Source organism: Protopterus annectens, chromosome 3.part1 (genome assembly GCF_019279795.1).
Source record: "Protopterus annectens isolate FY-2018-M chromosome 3.part1, PAN1.0, whole genome shotgun sequence".
Classification (NCBI taxonomy): Eukaryota; Metazoa; Chordata; order Ceratodontiformes; family Protopteridae; genus Protopterus; species Protopterus annectens.
In genome coordinates, this window is record NC_056732.1 from 126,061,981 (window position 1) to 126,079,284 (window position 17,304).

Consider the following 17,304-nt stretch of genomic DNA (forward strand, 5'->3'; position numbering starts at 1 on the left):
CCTCTCAGGATGAATGTTTGGCATCCATGTCAGAAACACAATAATGCAATTATCGGAAAACCTAATCACAATCCTCTGTATGCATATATTGAAAAACAACAGTGAAGAATGAACTTCCATAAATCCTTAAATCAATTTTCCTTGCCTCAGTTTTCAATCCAGATATGCTGTTCTTAATTTTATGTCTTTGACAGTGTGTTGCAAACATTTTCCCATCTTTATCAAAGATGGATTCCTGAAATATTAGAAAGGTTTTACTCATTAATCTAGATTATTCTACTTGCATGTCTTCTCCGAAACTCTAATCTTTTCCACACAAGTTCATACTTCAATATTTAGTAACATCATCCCATCCAAGACCTACAGCCAAGTGCACAATCTAAAGTTAAATCAAGCTGCTGCAAAACTGTTACTTAATTACTGCCCACATATCCAACATTACACAAACATCAGTCTTCAATAAAAATAAGTCGGTCTCCTTAAATGTTAAATGCGATGCAGTGAAGTGAAATTTCTTATGGGAGAGTGTGAGAGCTAGGAGTGTAACGGAAAAGTGAAATTGAAGTATGCAAGTCGAACTCTGCCCTTAAGGGTGGAATTTGACTTCCATACTTCTACTTCAGGTTTTCAAATATACACACACACAATGAAGAGTTAGAGCAATCCCACAAGCTTGCGCGCGCGCACACACACTGACAGTGAAAAGTGAGAGCGCACGAGTGATCCCCCCCACACTCACACACACAGTGAGTGTGAAGAGTGATCCCTGGCAGCTACACACACTACCTGCTAATGCCCAAAAAAATGATATAAACTAATACCAAAAAGGTCCAAGGAGTCCAAGCACCCGGGTAATGCCACAGCAAACTCACTGACAGTATAAATCCACGCTGTAGAAGGATGAATCAAGTCACAGCAATAATGGATAATTTATTCTTCAAATAACACACACAACAGCACAAAAACGAATTAACCCGGGTTTCGTCCGATATGACGAACTTCTTCAGAATACACATTGCAGTTCTTGCCTTGGTTTAAATATACAAGTCACACCCTAATTAACTGATAAAAAAATCAATTAAACAATGATGTTGAATTTAGTAAATCCTATACTGATATTATACTAAAATAAATTAAAATAAAACTTCACATCAAATATATACGCTTAAAATTAATAAATAAAGTATTAGTATTGTGTAAATGGTTAATGTTGTAGTCTTATAATGTGAATTAATATATCACCATTCATATATTTCATTGAATTAGTTAATAACACTATTCAAATAAATTTAAAATATTGATAAATACATTCACATTAAAAAAATAATAATAAAATATTTTTGTGTATATGATGTAATACTGTAAAATAGTTACAATATATTTGTTTAACTCACATATACATCTGTATATAAAATATATAGTTGTTAATGTCTTATTACTAGATCATGGTCTACCCTTAATGTGATTATTGTTTAATATAGGTTTTATACTACAATATTCATTCAGGCCAGGCCAGTTATAAGCATTCAATAGTATTTGCCACTTTAATTCACTAACATCTAGATCATATTTAGTGTGTTTACCACGTGCATCATATTCAATATGTTGAATGACACAAAATTTAAAAATATGGTTTATATTTAATTGTATGTGTCTAGCAAGGGCATTCGTGGTTCTCATGTGTTGAATATCTAGCAGATGTTCTTTTATTCTATTCCTAAATCGTCTGCTAGTTTTACCTATATAAAATGCCTTACAGTCCTGACAAAGTGCAACATATATGACATTTGAGGTATAACAATTAAAGTGCCCTCCAATATTAATATTGTGGAAGTTTACCATAAGTCTATCACTTGTACATTTTATATGTGTACAAACTTTACATCTCCCACATTTGAAATTGCCCACTGACCTGTTTGTTTTATACCTTTGTGATTCCATCTTGTTCTCAAAAAATTCCTTAAGAGACAAATCTTTTTTATACACAGACTTAAGTTGACCTTGAAACATATGTACCATGCTGTTATCATTAGTCAAAATCCCCCAATTTATTTTAATTATATTCCTAATGACTTCATAAGAATCATCAAATACAGAGATATACAAAGGTAACTGATGGATATCTACAATGTTATTTGTTTTAACACTACTGTAACCATGACATAATATAGCCTCATAAAATCCTATAAGTCTCTTATTTTTAACTTCCTGTAATATTTTTTCACAAAAAGTTTTTGGATAGCCCCTGTTAATGAACATAGATGCCATAAATTCCAATTCTTTGATAAATTCCCCCTCATCACTGACCATCCTGGCCGCCCTGACCATCTGGCCCTTGACAACAGCCTTTTTCTGATGGTCTGGGTGCCAGCTGTCGTAATGAAGGTAGGAATTTGAAAACGTTGGTTTTCTATAAATATTGGATTGCAAACAACCATTGTTCTTGTTATATGCTAGTTGGACATCCAAAGAAGTGATGACATCATAACTAATATTGTGTATAAATTTCAAAAATCGGACATTATTATTTATGTATTCTAAAAAGGTGTGTAGTGCTCTTTCATCTTGATCCCAGACGATAAAAATATCGTCTAGGTATCTTGAATACATTTTAATATGTTTCTGAAATATACTTTTGAAAACATAATTGTATTCCCAATAGGTCATTATGAGGTTTGCATATATGGGGGCACAAGCTGCCCCCATGGCCACACCATCAGTCTGTTGGTAATAATTTCCTTCAAAATATAAAAAGTTGTTGTGTAACACAATTTCCATAAGATTAATCAAAGTGTTAATTTTAGTTTGATCATATATTTTGGATTCAAAAAGTTGTTCCTCTAACCATATTAAACCTATGTCATGTGGAATGGATGTGAAAAGATTACACACATCCACAGTGACAAAAATATGTCCATCTTCCATCTTAAATTCATTCAACCTTCTCAAAAAATCCCAGGAATCCTTGGTTATATAGGGAAATTTTGTCAAACCCTTTTTAAAGTGATGGTCTAAGTACTGACTAATGAAGCAAGTCTTGCTTCTCTTACCATCAACTATTGGTCTAAATTGTAAATTGTTCAGACCTTTATGTATCTTGGGTATGCCAAAAACTCCACTAATTACAGGATAATCATTTTTCAAAAAGTCATATTCATCCTCCAAAATCTCACCTTGCATTAACATATCTTCCAAAAGAATATCAATTCTTTGGTGGGCAATGTTGATTCCATTCAAACTCACTTCAGAATATGAATCACCAAGTAACATTGTAGTCATATAGGAAATATAATCCCCCTTGTCTGTCATAACCACCCCACTGCTTTTATCCGGCCTCATAATTCTAATGTCCGTAAGTCCCAATATATAATCAAGGGTGGTTTGTTGTTCCTTAACCATATTGATATGTATGGGTTTCCTATATTGTTGGTGAAAGTTCCTAATGTCCATTTCAGTTAATTTTTCAAATAAGGCTACTTTGTCATTTATTGGAGGGTTAAAAACACTAGGTTTAGTCAATTTATTATTACATTTGATAAACGTGTTATCATTGTGGATGTCCTTAAAAAAAGTTTTTAAATTTAATTTCCTAATAAATAATTTTAAGTCAATAAGAGAATTGACTAGTCTACCCTTACGGCATGGTACAAAATTAAAACCTCTTGAAAAAAAGATTTGCATGTTCACGGTTCATTTCATTCTTGGAATAATTGAATATTTTAAAGTCCCCATGAGTGTTAGTTACTATAATGGGGTTACTTAAAAATTCACTGTTTGTTCAAAAATGATACTTGAAAAAGGTTGGTTCACTTCATCAAAATAGTGTTCAGGGTCCAAATCAATATAAAAATTAATAGGAATGGTCATATCATTATGTATCAAAGATGTATTTGATTTGTTCATAAGTTCAACTGTAACATCATTATTTATATTCTCAGATTCATTACTATCAGTCACAGTATTAATGCATGCTTTTTCCTGATCAGGATAATCATGTGTAGAAAGATTTAATAACGTTTGGTCTCCCCCATATAAATTTTGAAATTCTATACACATAATACCATCATCTGTATTTTCAAATGTTACATCATTGTTGTTACCATCATTACCATTAACAAAATTTTTAACAAAAATATCATCACTATTTACTTGAATGTCATGAACAACAGGACTATGTCTAACAGTGATGTCAACAGAATTTGCAACATGTGTTTTAACATTATGTTCGTATTTTTGTACTGTTTCTGTATTCGTACAACTATCAAATGAACCATCATCGTTAAAACACAAACCATGAGTTATATAATCATTCATTCCATCAACTGTAGTAATAGCTTCAAAGTTCATTTCACAGTCTATAAATTCATGGTTGACGAAATTGTCAGCGTATATTTCGTTGTTAAAATCATGTATTGATGTTACCACTATTGACTGACTGTTGTCACTAATATCATCATAATTAAGGCACAAACCTTGAATATTGTGTTGACTTGATATATCCAGTGCACTGAAGTCTCTGTAATCGGTTTGTGAATCCAACAAACCGTAAATGTTGTAGGTGCTGTCAATTGAGGGCACACCAACTACCTGCGGCCCTTCCAACCATTTTTCGCGTTTTTTGTGAGCAAAAAATCCTTCTTAGGTCGTGCCCCCATGTTCCTATGTTCTTCTCCTTCAGTATTTTGCCCTCGATTGAGAAGCCTCTCTGAGCGCCTGACTCCCTCATCTGTGGAACCACCACTGAATTCACAAGTACCGTTGTATTCATAACATTCGCTCTCGGAATTGACGTCATTGACTTCCTGCTCTGGTCGTTCACGCCCCATGTTACTTTTGTTACCATGGCCACGAGCAACTCGTTTGGTTTTGGGATAAACATCCCCAATTTCATATCTTTTTATGTCTCTAACAATTTTAGAATGTTTTTTGTTAAATAATATGTCACAGCTGGTATCTACATCACGAATAATATTAATGTAGTTTGTGTAGTTGCATTCAAATAAAAGGTCCTGGCTGATATTTTGATTTAAAATATCAAGTTCATTGAGCAAACCCTCTATTCTAATGTTATTATGCTTAACCATAATTTCCATCAGTTTGATTCCAGTGTTGTTGAACAGTTCATGCAATTTGTCAAGCATAGATACATTATCATCGCAACCATTAGGGTATCTCCAAAGGCGCAAGCCTTTGGGGACCATGTTTAATTCCATGTTCTTGTGTAAATAACTATTTTCTAATTGAATTCTTTTGTATTAAAATAACTTCATTTCAAACATTTTCAACATATCATGCATGGAAGTATTATTCTGCTTCGGTGTATAAGGTTTAGATTGATTCACCATGTTAAATGAATAATTGTTATCTCGCCATGCTCTGTTATTTTGAATTTCAGACAAATGAACAGTCTCTCCAGAATTACGTTGACCTTGCGTATTAGTAATAAAAGATTTTGGTGTAACCTGTGTCAAAGGTAGACCAAGACTGTCACTCACTGATTCCGGAGTAACATTATTATCTTTTTCCAACAATTTGTGTATGAGAACCGAATGCTCTCTCAGTTGTTCGCGAATCTGCTGGAGTAACACCCCGGTGTCCACCGGAACTGGAACAACCTCGCCTTCCATAAACCGCTAATGCCCAAAAAAACAATATAAACTAATACCAAAAAGGTCCAAGGAGTCCAAGCACCCGTGTAATGCCACAGCAAACTCACTGACAGTATAAATCCACGCTGTAGAAGGATGAATCAAGTCACAGCAATAATGGATAATTTATTCTTCAAATAACACACACAACAGTACAAAAACGAATTAACCCGGGTTTCGTCCGATATGACGAACTTCTTCAGAATACACATTGCAGTTCTTGCCTTGGTTTAAATATACAAGTCACACCCTAATTAACTGATAAAAAAATGTCCAACTAACATATAACAAGAACAATGGTTGTTTGCAATCCAATATTTATAGAAAACCAACGTTTTCAAATTCCTACCTTCATTACGACAGCTGGCACCCAGACCATCAGAAAAAGGCTGTTGTCAAGGGCCAGATGGTCAGGGCGGCCAGGATGGTCAGTGATGAGGGGGAATTTATCAAAGAATTGGAATTTATGGCATCTATGTTCATTAACAGGGGCTATCCAAAAACTTTTTGTGAAAAAATATTACAGGAAGTTAAAAATAAGAGACTTATAGGATTTTATGAGGCTATATTATGTCATGGTTACAGTAGTGTCAAAACAAATAATAACATTGTAGATATCCATCAGTTACCTTTGTATATCTCTGTATTTGATGATTCTTATGAAGTCATTAGGAATATAATTAAAAGAAATTGGGGGATTTTGACTAATGATAACAGCATGGTACATATGTTTCAAGGTCAACTTAAGTTTGTGTATAAAAAAGATTTGTCTCTTAAGGAATTTTTTGAGAACAAGATGGAATCACAAAGGCATAAAACAAACAGGTCAGTGGGCAATTTCAAATGTGGGAGATGTAAAGTTTGTACACATATAAAATGTACAAGTGATAGACTTATGGTAAACTTCACAATATTAATATTGGAGGGCACTTTAATTGTTATACCTCAAATGTCATATATGTTGCACTTTGTCAGGACTGTAAGGCATTTTATATAGGTAAAACTAGCAGACGATTTAGGAATAGAATAAAAGAACATCTGCTAGATATTCAACACATGAGAACCACGAATGCCCTTGTTAGACACATACAATTAAATATAAACCATATTTTTAAATTTTGTGTCATTCAACATATTGAATATGATGCACGTGGTAAACACACTAAATATGATCTAGATGTTAGTGAATTAAAGTGGCAAATACTATTGAATGCTTATAACTGGCCTGGCCTGAATGAATATTGTAGTATAAAACCTATATTAAACAATAATCACATTAAGGGTAGACCATGATCTAGTAATAAGACATTAACAACTATATATTTTATATACAGATGTATATGTGAGTTAAACAAATATATTGTAACTATTTTACAGTATTACATCATATACACAAAAATATTTTATTATTATTTTTTTAATGTGAATGTATTTATCAATATTTTAAATTTATTTGAATAGTGTTATTAACTAATTCGATGAAATATATGAATGGTGATATATTAATTCACATTATAAGACTACAACATTAACCATTTACACAATACTAATACTTTATTTATTAATTTTAAGCGTATATATTTGATGTGAAGTTTTATTTTAATTTATTTTAGTATAATATCAGTATAGGATTTACTAAATTCAACATCATTGTTTAATTGATTTTTTTATCAGTTAATTAGGGTGTGACTTGTATATTTAAACCAAGGCAAGAACTGCAATGTGTATTCTGAAGAAGTTCGTCATATCGGACGAAACCCGGGTTAATTCGTTTTTGTGCTGTTGTGTGTGTTATTTGAAGAATAAATTATCCATTATTGCTGTGACTTGATTCATCCTTCTACAGCGTGGATTTATACTGTCAGTGAGTTTGCTGTGGCATTACCCGGGTGCTTGGACTCCTTGGACCTTTTTGGTACACACGCTACCTGGTTTTGCTTTCATTATGGCTAGTAATGCATGTGAGGTAGCTTAATAGTGTCAAAGAAATGCTGTTTTTTTTCTCATTAACAAAAACAGATTTAAAGAATCTGGGAAAGAGACCGGTGTGACAAAGGAAACATGCATGGTGCAGCTAAGAACAGGGGTTAGAAAAATGATGGTTGAGGGAGAAGATGGCAAGTACTGAGAACAATACAGGAGATTATAAGACAAACCACAAGAGCAGGATTGCAGGAAACAGAGCTTGGAATAAAAAACACTTCACCAGAAACCACATATATACTATATATATATATACTATATATACTCTACAATACAGGAGAGTAAGAGAGAAATAGGATTGGGATAAGTTATTTGAGTAACACAGGTGGGAGCTGGGAGCTGGTGAAGTGACAGGTTATGCTTGAAAGAAGAGACTGAGTACATTAGTGATACCTAGACGAAGATGGGAAACATTAGTAGGGAGACAGAATTCTACACATAATGGAAGGAGATTACAGGAAAATAGATGAAGCTTCAGGTATAAAAATGAAGGGTATATGTCAGCTAAAAGAATGGACTAAATTAATGAGCTGCAAATTCTATGACAGCTGGTTTGAGAAAATATATATTGTTCTTATAATATGTTTGTGAAGTATCAGATTCTGAAGTATGAGATATCTGAAAATAAATCCATAGGAAAAAATATATGTGTGGTCACCACGTGTGGCAGAAGTGAAATATCTGTAAGGAAGTGCAAAGAAAAGCAAATGGTACCGTACAGTACAAGCTCCTTCGCACTTCTTTACAAAAGTTTTACTTCTACCGCGTGTGGCGACCACGCACATTCTTTTTTTTGGTAAGACTTAATGCAATGGATTGCATAAAACCTTAACTTGCTGAACAGAAATCCAAATCTGAAAGTAGGAGGAGAGTATCTGTGCTGGTGTCAGTATCGTTCATTGGGGGATACAGGCATTTCTCAACATACCATACCACAGTAGGCAGGGGAATCTGTTATAAATAGATCTATGCCTCCTAAGTCTTCATCCCTATTCTATAAACTAACAGAGGCCTCAAATAAAGACATCTTTGAAAAAGACTGATAAATTGGAAAGCATGGTACTATCCACCCTTTACTGGAAGTATGCCACCCCAGCTATGCAATATATAAGCTTACATCCTCCTTGGTTATTATTTATTTTAAGTTATATTACTGGCAGATTTTGCCATTGATGTTTAAGCAAACAGAACAGAGGCTAGTTGCATGATGGAGACATAAAAAAGGAAAGGTGAATTACATCCATATGCTGTGAAGAAGCTCAGTAGTTGGGAGGTTTTATAGTAGGATGCATTTAGCAAATACCACTGCACCAACAAATATTTCACCTCTGCATGACTCACAGTTCTGAGTTATGGTAATTTCTAATTCTATTCATAGTAGGAGCAATATGCTCCCCTGTACCGCCTTAGTAATGCACGCTAATGTATGCTAAATCTAACACTGTCCCTAACTATAAACTGCATTTCATTTGGTCAAACATTATTTGCCAGCTTAGTAAACTGAATTCTCTTAATACCAGCGGCCATGTTTGAGCAAACTCACTCAGGGAAGAGTGAAAATTCACTCTCTCCATGCTGTTGTGACTTCTCAGAACTGGAAAATTTAATTAGCAAGGGGCGTAGGGATGCAGGGCAGTGGGGACTTGTTCCATTGCAAAACACATTTTTTTCTTAAATTTTTTTTCATTATTAATGTTTTGATCTTTTTAAACTGATCTTTTTTGTTCAAATATTTTAGTGTTTGATGTTTTGTTAGGAGGTCAATCATATACCATAACTTAAAAAAAAAAAAAAAATGTGCATGGTCGCCACGGGCAGTATAAATGAAACTTGTGTAAGGAAGTGCAAAGGAGCTTGTACTGTATTGTATCATTTGCTTTCCTTTGCACTTCCTTACAGTTTCACTTCTGCCATGTGTGGTAACCACATACTTTTTTGTCAGCAGTTTTTAAATCTTTATCTTAACAAGAAGTGGTCTCATCCTTTTGTCACAGATGATATTTTGCACCCAAATAAATTTTTGCATTCAATTGTAATTTTAATGTAGTAATTTTGATGCGACCAATGAAAATATTGTATTGTCTGGCCTTGACCTCAGCAGATCTTTAGATAGCAAAATAAAATCAATTTGTGACAAGAACTCTGAAAGATAAAAACATTAGCATTTTAGATTTTCCACCTATCCACTAAATTCTGTTTTCACATAAAATCTCTTAAATTGCCATATCTTACTTTGTATGAGTGATTACTTGGGTGAAATGCATCCTGCTTTTCAGATATAACTGCATTCCAATGAGTTGTTAACAGTAGTAGCATGTATTTACTTTTTCCTACATTCTTGCAAGATACACTCAAAAGCACCATAACGAGAGAAAAAGAGCATAAATAGGCCATACAACAAATACTAATTGTTGACAGTCAAACTTATTTAATGTTACAGGACCCTTCAGTCTTCATTATGTTTGGTCATGAACAAGTTAACATAATCCTTATACAAAGTCAACACTCCTACACTACACTGTGTGCAGTTATTTCCTAACAGATATTTAATATGTGGATATTTTAAGAGATCTAGTTGCAATTCATTTAAATGAATAAATTCATTTCCTAAAGACAATGCTTTCCTGATCCTCATACACATTTATGTGTGTGTACATGTGTTTATGTGTATAAATATCGACATATATCTATCTATCTATATATATATATATATATATATATATATATATATATATATATATATATACATACATCTACATACATATACACATGCATACGCACACACATTTCATTATCTTTCTTAGTTTGACAAAGCAGCATCAGACAGTGATACAGAAAATACTACTTAATTCAAATTGTTCATCCTTGTATTTCACCATTGTTTAACAAAACATGGTTTAAAAATATTTACTTCTACCAGTTTTGTACGAAACTTTAACAGCTTCTCCACATATTTTCCCCAAGCTTTGCCAGCACATATAATTTACTCAGTTTAAGGTCCATGTGTTACAAAAAAGCAATTCAAGAAATATTGCACTGAAACAATACTCAGATTAATTAATTCAATACTGAATACCTGGGCTAAAGCATAAAATAAAGCTGCATCATTCCATACTACTATTACCCTAGCAAGTGCCAGCAATTAAACTTATTTTCTTACTCGAAAGCATAAACACAATAAATTCTCAATAATTCACACACAATAAGATCCTTACTGTAAGAACACAATGGACACAAAAGTATAGATTAACGCAATCATTCCTTTTAATTGATGTAACAGAACTTCTTCAGATAAATTAACATTTTGGGATTCACCCATATATTGCAAAGGTGAACTAATCACTTCTCTATTAATGAAAAGAACTTTTCATTTAAAGACACATTTCTTTAAACAAGTTAAAAAATGAATACATAATAAAACTGAAAATTCTACTCTTGAAAGCGAACATAAAACCTATAACAATCTGGAACTGGCTATGTGCAAACTAACCCTAAAAATAACACATAAAAACACTCTTTCACTTACGCGAAAGCAGTTTTCTACATATTAACAAAGGATTGCGTCTGCTTTTAGGTATGCCGGAAAATCAGCAAATATTAATATACTTAGCCCATCAATACTGATTTTCTTTTTTTAAAGCATATGGAAAACTATTCTCTATTGTAAGGATAAAAACAATAAATACTGCTCAAGGGATATTCTGAATTTGTCTTCTTTCATGTACTCTACAACATTTTTCAAATACATACAGTGACTCTACTTTGTGTACAGTAGTATCCAATAATGCAGCCAGAAATTTTATAATTACCTGCTTCCTCTGAGAAATTAATGCTATTTCACATAATTATAGTGAACAGTGGCATTATTTTTTCAGAAAAAGAAAACAGTATTACATTAGCACTTATAAGCCTCAGATAAACGAAAAAAGAAAGCCTACTGTGATGTTTCACTTTCAATCACATCATTCGTAAGGCCCTGCAGTAAAAAATGTACTAAATAATTACCGAATTACCTGGCATGAATTAATGTCTCCCTAAATGAGAATGAAATATACTCAAAAAGCATTGTTTTTTTAGCTGGGGGTTTACCTTTATCAGGTCTCCACCCAGACATCAACATTAATTAGGTATCCCACCTCCAAGGCTGCACCATACATGCAGTGAGGGGAATACATGATTAGTGGAAAAACTGTAATTTTTATGTGATATAATCAATTCCATGGACATAGCACTCAGCTTCCAAGTCTGTGGGGGCACACACACCTCATACTGGAAAGACAGGGTAATGGCCCTTGCAGAATGCAACCTTTCCTGTGAATTTTAGCTTTACTTGTGTAATATGCATTACTACAGGCGTCATTTACGATGCTAGCAATCACAGTTTTCATCTTTTGCATATTTTATGATGTGAAGTGTTTAATAAATTTACAATTCGGAAATATTGTTCTGATAGGTACCAAAGTGGTTCTTGTCTACCAAAAGCCATAATTCTATCTAACCATGATGCAAATACTAATTTAAAAAACTCCATAATACCATGGCTCTTATGGTATCTATTTCTCTCATAATACAGTCAGCTGTAGTGTGAATACAAACAAAAGTCTGAAAAATAACAGTTTTACTTCTGTCCATATTACCTAATATCATTAAGGTGTAACTGGTCACACAACTTGCTTTTTAACAGTTCCAACTCTTCGCGGAGAGGAAGGCTGTCTTTTAGCTTCTTCGTGGCAGTAGCCTCATTTTGTTCTAGCCAAGTGCTAAGGAAAAGAATAAAGATTAACTTATTTAGAAAACACAGGAAATCCAAACAGCTCAAACAATATGACGAGAAGACCGTACGTTCAATGACAGTGCTACATCTTAAATTACAAGTACCTGAAGTTCAATGTTCTTTTTTAAACAAGTATCATCTTGTGCACTAAATCTAACAATTGCTGTAACAGTCACCATCAAAGTAGATTTACTATAACTACTTCTGTATATGCCTCTTAACTGCATTTAAGCTGAAAACTCTATGATCCAGTTTGTTAACCCTGCAATCTAATCTACCTCTGTATATAACCGGTTATGTAAAAACATTGGTTTAAATACTGCAGCTGGTTTTAAAAGTAACAAAATCACAACATGCTATATGAACAAAAGATCCAAGAGAAGCACAACATGATATACTTCTGTTTAGGGGCATCTTACAAGACCAAGTTGGCTTTCTGCACCTGTTTTGCAATTAAAACTATAAATTATCACAATAAAATATGTATACACTTACTAATCCACTATAATTCAATACTGATTTTAAAGAAATGTTATGACTAGACTGAGCAATTTCTGTTCTACTTTCAGTTAATTCATCAGTCATTTCTACTAAAATTCTCTCCACATGAACTGACTTCTTCAATGAGAAATTTATTTGGTACTTTAAACACAGTATTGACATACAGATACATATTTTCTATATCATCTGAACTACATAAGGATTCTCTTTGCTAGGTCTAATACTGTTTAAACTTTCCACACCACCAACTCAACACATCTTTTTCTTTGAAATTCATATGTTCAGGAAAGCACAATAACTCTACCAAGACGCCCTGTGACAGACACTGCAATGGTACATATCTAGACCTTGAGCAAGTGCATGTCCGTCAAAAATAAGATGTAAAGCAGTAACACCTAGAGTGGGATACGTAAATGTATGTTCCACCAATTATGACAGCATCCACTGGATAAGGGTCTGTCCAAGCACAGGGGAAATATAGGAAGGTTACTTGCGACTCAAGGGTCTCTCTATAGGGGAACTGATACAGTAAGAACTTATTTGTAACACCTAACATCTGGGGCCCTTTTCTGATGGGAAGGGCCTACGAAAGTATTACTTTCCAATGGGGAGACTGTGGCAGGCAAACAAACTAATACATTTATGTTTTTAATTAAAGTACCTTGCAATCCTCTCGGAATGGTATGTTTGGCATACCAGTCAGTCCCTACCAAAAGAAAGCAAAGAAAATAAACAGCTGTTCTGTCTTCCTAAATTCACACATTCACCAAAGCTGGTGGTTCACATCTCAAGTGTGAACGTCTCTCTTTCTCTCTCTCTCAAAAGACACTTGGAGATAAACTGAATGGTTTAAAGACAGTTCTGATACCCTTTTTATGCGAAAATGTAAGTTGGCATCATGGATAGCTTCAATGAGGCAAAACAGCCACAAAGCTGGCAAAGCATGTGTGAAACAATGTAAACTGTGTTGTAGGTGTGAATGAGTTAACCATCTGCAAGACTCAAAATCATCTATCAAAGCTGCAGTGAAAAACGTGGGAGGGGAGATCCAGGATCATAATGCTGTGATTAGCTGCTTCCCAGAGAAAATCACAGTGGTGCTGTAAGTGTGAACGAGTTAACCATTTGTAATATTTAGTGTCCTCTCTCAAGGCCACAGTAAGAGTCTAGAGATGAGATCCTGATGCCCCAACAGTGGACTCAGAGGCATCCCGAAGGAAATCACAATGGTGAGGATTGTGAAAATGCTCCAAAAGAGGCTGAAAACTGTGTAAAGTCCAAATTCTACAGTCAAGCATATGGTTTTGAGAGATTATATATGGCCTTCAATGGGCAAAAGTGAAAAATGAGACCACATCCCATATTTGTCCACTGAACAAGCCAGACTAATGTAGGATACAGCAAGGCAAGCAGAACAACTTTGAACAATGTCACTACCTCCACTGTGCAAGGCCTTCCTGACAAATTTCAAAATGACAGGCAGCTGATATCCCTGCTTAAGTTATGTTTGCCAGGCATATACATTTTAAAATGGGTTATCCATGTATTACAGTTTATCTAGAATGAAAACCTAGTTAAGGTGATAAACAGGCATATGTCTTATTCACATGCCTGATAACAAAATGATCATAACGTCTGTGAACCAATTACAAAATTCGCATTGTTAAAGTTAGAAAACAGAAACTGCTCAGTTATTGACCTGGTGTATGAAGGGAAACAGATAAACTGTGAAGTATAAATTTGACAACTTTCTCTGTATAAGCTACATGTTTACTTTCAAGAATCACTGCACTTCTTTGTGCTAAGTATTCCCACTAAAGAACTGGATCTGTACTGAATTAACTCTAATACAGTGCTCACGAATGACAACTGAACTAATGTTAACTTTAAGTAAGACAAACTAAATGATGCAGAGCTAAAATGTTCCACTCTACCTACAGTGTATGGTAGGTACACCTACTGCAAATATGTGACTATCCACAGAACATAATGTCAGCTGTTTTTTTGAACATGGTCATAGTAGATATTTAGAAGAGGCATTGCATTGCTGTATTCAGCGTACAAGATGGGAAGCCATTAATTTAGTATTGCCTGGAAGGGGATCACATTCAATCAGGTACCAGCACAGTTGTATGCAAGACATGTAAAGTGAAGGCAAGGCTGTCAAAGCTACCAACTCTGACTGTTTGGCTTGAGCTGACCAAATGGTGGGGTCATCTGAGGTAACTTAAGGACAGAAAAATAGAACTGTTTGTATTATACAGTTCTAGCACAGAGGGAATGAATGGCGGTTCTATATACATTGTTTCAGTTTAATACTACTATCAGTGTCACCCTGATCAGAGCATACATGCCATCATATGAGTAGCCATGCCTGTAAGCACTTACAAGAGAGGTCAAGAGAAAGCATAATACACAAAACAAATGAGTTAAAACTCTGTGCTTGAACATTGTATCAAATGTCAAAATGTCAGACTGCGCACATATGTACATCTGACATCTGTGTGTGATTTACAAGTAACCCAGGGATACAGTAGGTCTTAAACCACAAAAGAGGTAAGTTATGATAAGTTGCTTTGAGTACAATCCAATTCAGCTGCTGCTGCGAAGTATCCAACTGTCCTAGTAGCAAAGTGTAAACTAAATAATTTTTACTTGAGCACAAACAGCACAAAGGAAATGCTATGGCAGTACAGAGGTGGAAATATCTACATGACACTGCTGACCATGCTGCAGAAGGCAAGTTGAAAGTGTCAGGAAATGCAAGCAAACCTTATTCCCAGGTCAAATGTCAGCCAGGCATAATGAACTCTTCTCTTGTGTGAAAAGACAAAGGATGCTTATAGTGCAAGCACATGTTAAGTATGGTACAAGCTTTCTCAAAGCCAGGAAGTATGTGTTTGTATTTTTTATTTTTCATTTGTGGCTTAAATATCAGAAAGATATCAACTAGTGTGGAGTTCAAAAAAAAAATAAATTCAAAAGCTGTACAGTTTACTCCTCTATACAAAACAAAGTAATATTAAAATCAAAATAGCAGAAAAATTATGTGTTTCACCAAGGACTATAACACCTCTCTTTTTAGTGAGAGGAAATTGTTCATTCCTGCACTTAAAAATTAAGTAAATAAATGGGTTTTCAGAGTAGTCCAACATTTCCTGTGTCTCTACATGGAAAGAAAGGTCAATTTCCCCAAATACTTGAATACCCTCCTAAGACAAAGGCATACTTTGAGACTACACAGTCTCATAATGCACCTACAATTAGCAAACATCCCTCCATGGCCATGGAAATGCAAAAGAAAGAGGACTCTAAATGGAAAAGCTGCTTTAAACCAGGGACCCACTGTTACAAAACAGGTCAGTAAAATCGAGGAACTCCAGGGAAGCATTCACTCAATCAGTGAAGATAAACTATGATGCATCATCATCAGCCCTGTTTTCCCCCATTTTCTACATGGAAACCAGAGGTAATACAGAAAGCCGGAGTATCCCACCTATGATCTAAATTGTGATAGGACTAACACGAAACAGTGTACAAAGGATTATCCCAGATGACATCACTTTAGCTATCAGATCTAAGAGACTCTCACTCTCTGATACCCTTACTGTGGGAGGAATAAAGACACTCTGTTGAAGCTTCAAGTAGTTTATTCATTCAGGTAAGATGGATTGATGAGTGTTTCTGTTCTAATAAATTAATTCAACAGATCATGGTAGTTGAGGGTCCAGGCAAGCTGAGTGGAGGAAAACCTTGGAGACAGAAAAACAAGGAGCCAATCATAAAGCTTAGAGGTTAGTCCCTTATTTGAATATTCCTGAAAGACCACCAGAGTAACCTGTGGAACCTCATTCTTCATTTTAAGAATTATTAATGAACCCATTAAGTGTAAATAATGGAACAAACTTTTCTTTGAACAAATACTATAACTATATACAATATATACAAAAACATACCACATTAAAAATAAAAAAGAAATCCAAAACAAATCCATCTATTTTGTAATATTAATAAACTTTTAATATCTGTCAATTTGAAAGTTTCCATTACTGATGAATTTTTGACCAATATTTGATCATTGTGGAAGATCTTCATTTTTTTAATTTCATATTCTTTGAAATAGTAGAATGATGAATTCTACAAACTTAGGAGAGAGAGGAGATTTACATTTTCTGGTAATGGTCTTTTGTGTTATTGCTAAAATAGTCCATAGGAAATAGGACTGACATTTGTTCATTGAAGTCAGAACTGGAGAATTACAGAGAATTAGATCACATGAAAATAAAAACTTGTCTGTACCTATTGCTTGCAAAACTAATTTTATTGCAGCAAGTCTAAAGGCTTGGGCAATCATAAATAATATGTTTCCAGTCTGCAATACAAATTTCATTGCAGATG

General features: G+C 34.2%; 1 protein-coding gene across 3 annotated transcripts in view; it reads right to left on the minus strand.

Annotated features, from left to right (window-relative positions):
• Positions 1 to 17,304, minus strand: part of TCAIM (T cell activation inhibitor, mitochondrial) — a 421,022-nt gene that overhangs the window by 213,400 nt on the left and 190,318 nt on the right. For all 3 annotated transcript variants that reach the window (XM_044066645.1, XM_044066646.1, XM_044066647.1), the window contains exon 6: positions 12,269 to 12,391. In XM_044066645.1, coding sequence (XP_043922580.1) covers positions 12,269 to 12,391 — 123 coding nt within the window. The remainder of the gene's footprint in view (positions 1 to 12,268; positions 12,392 to 17,304) is intronic.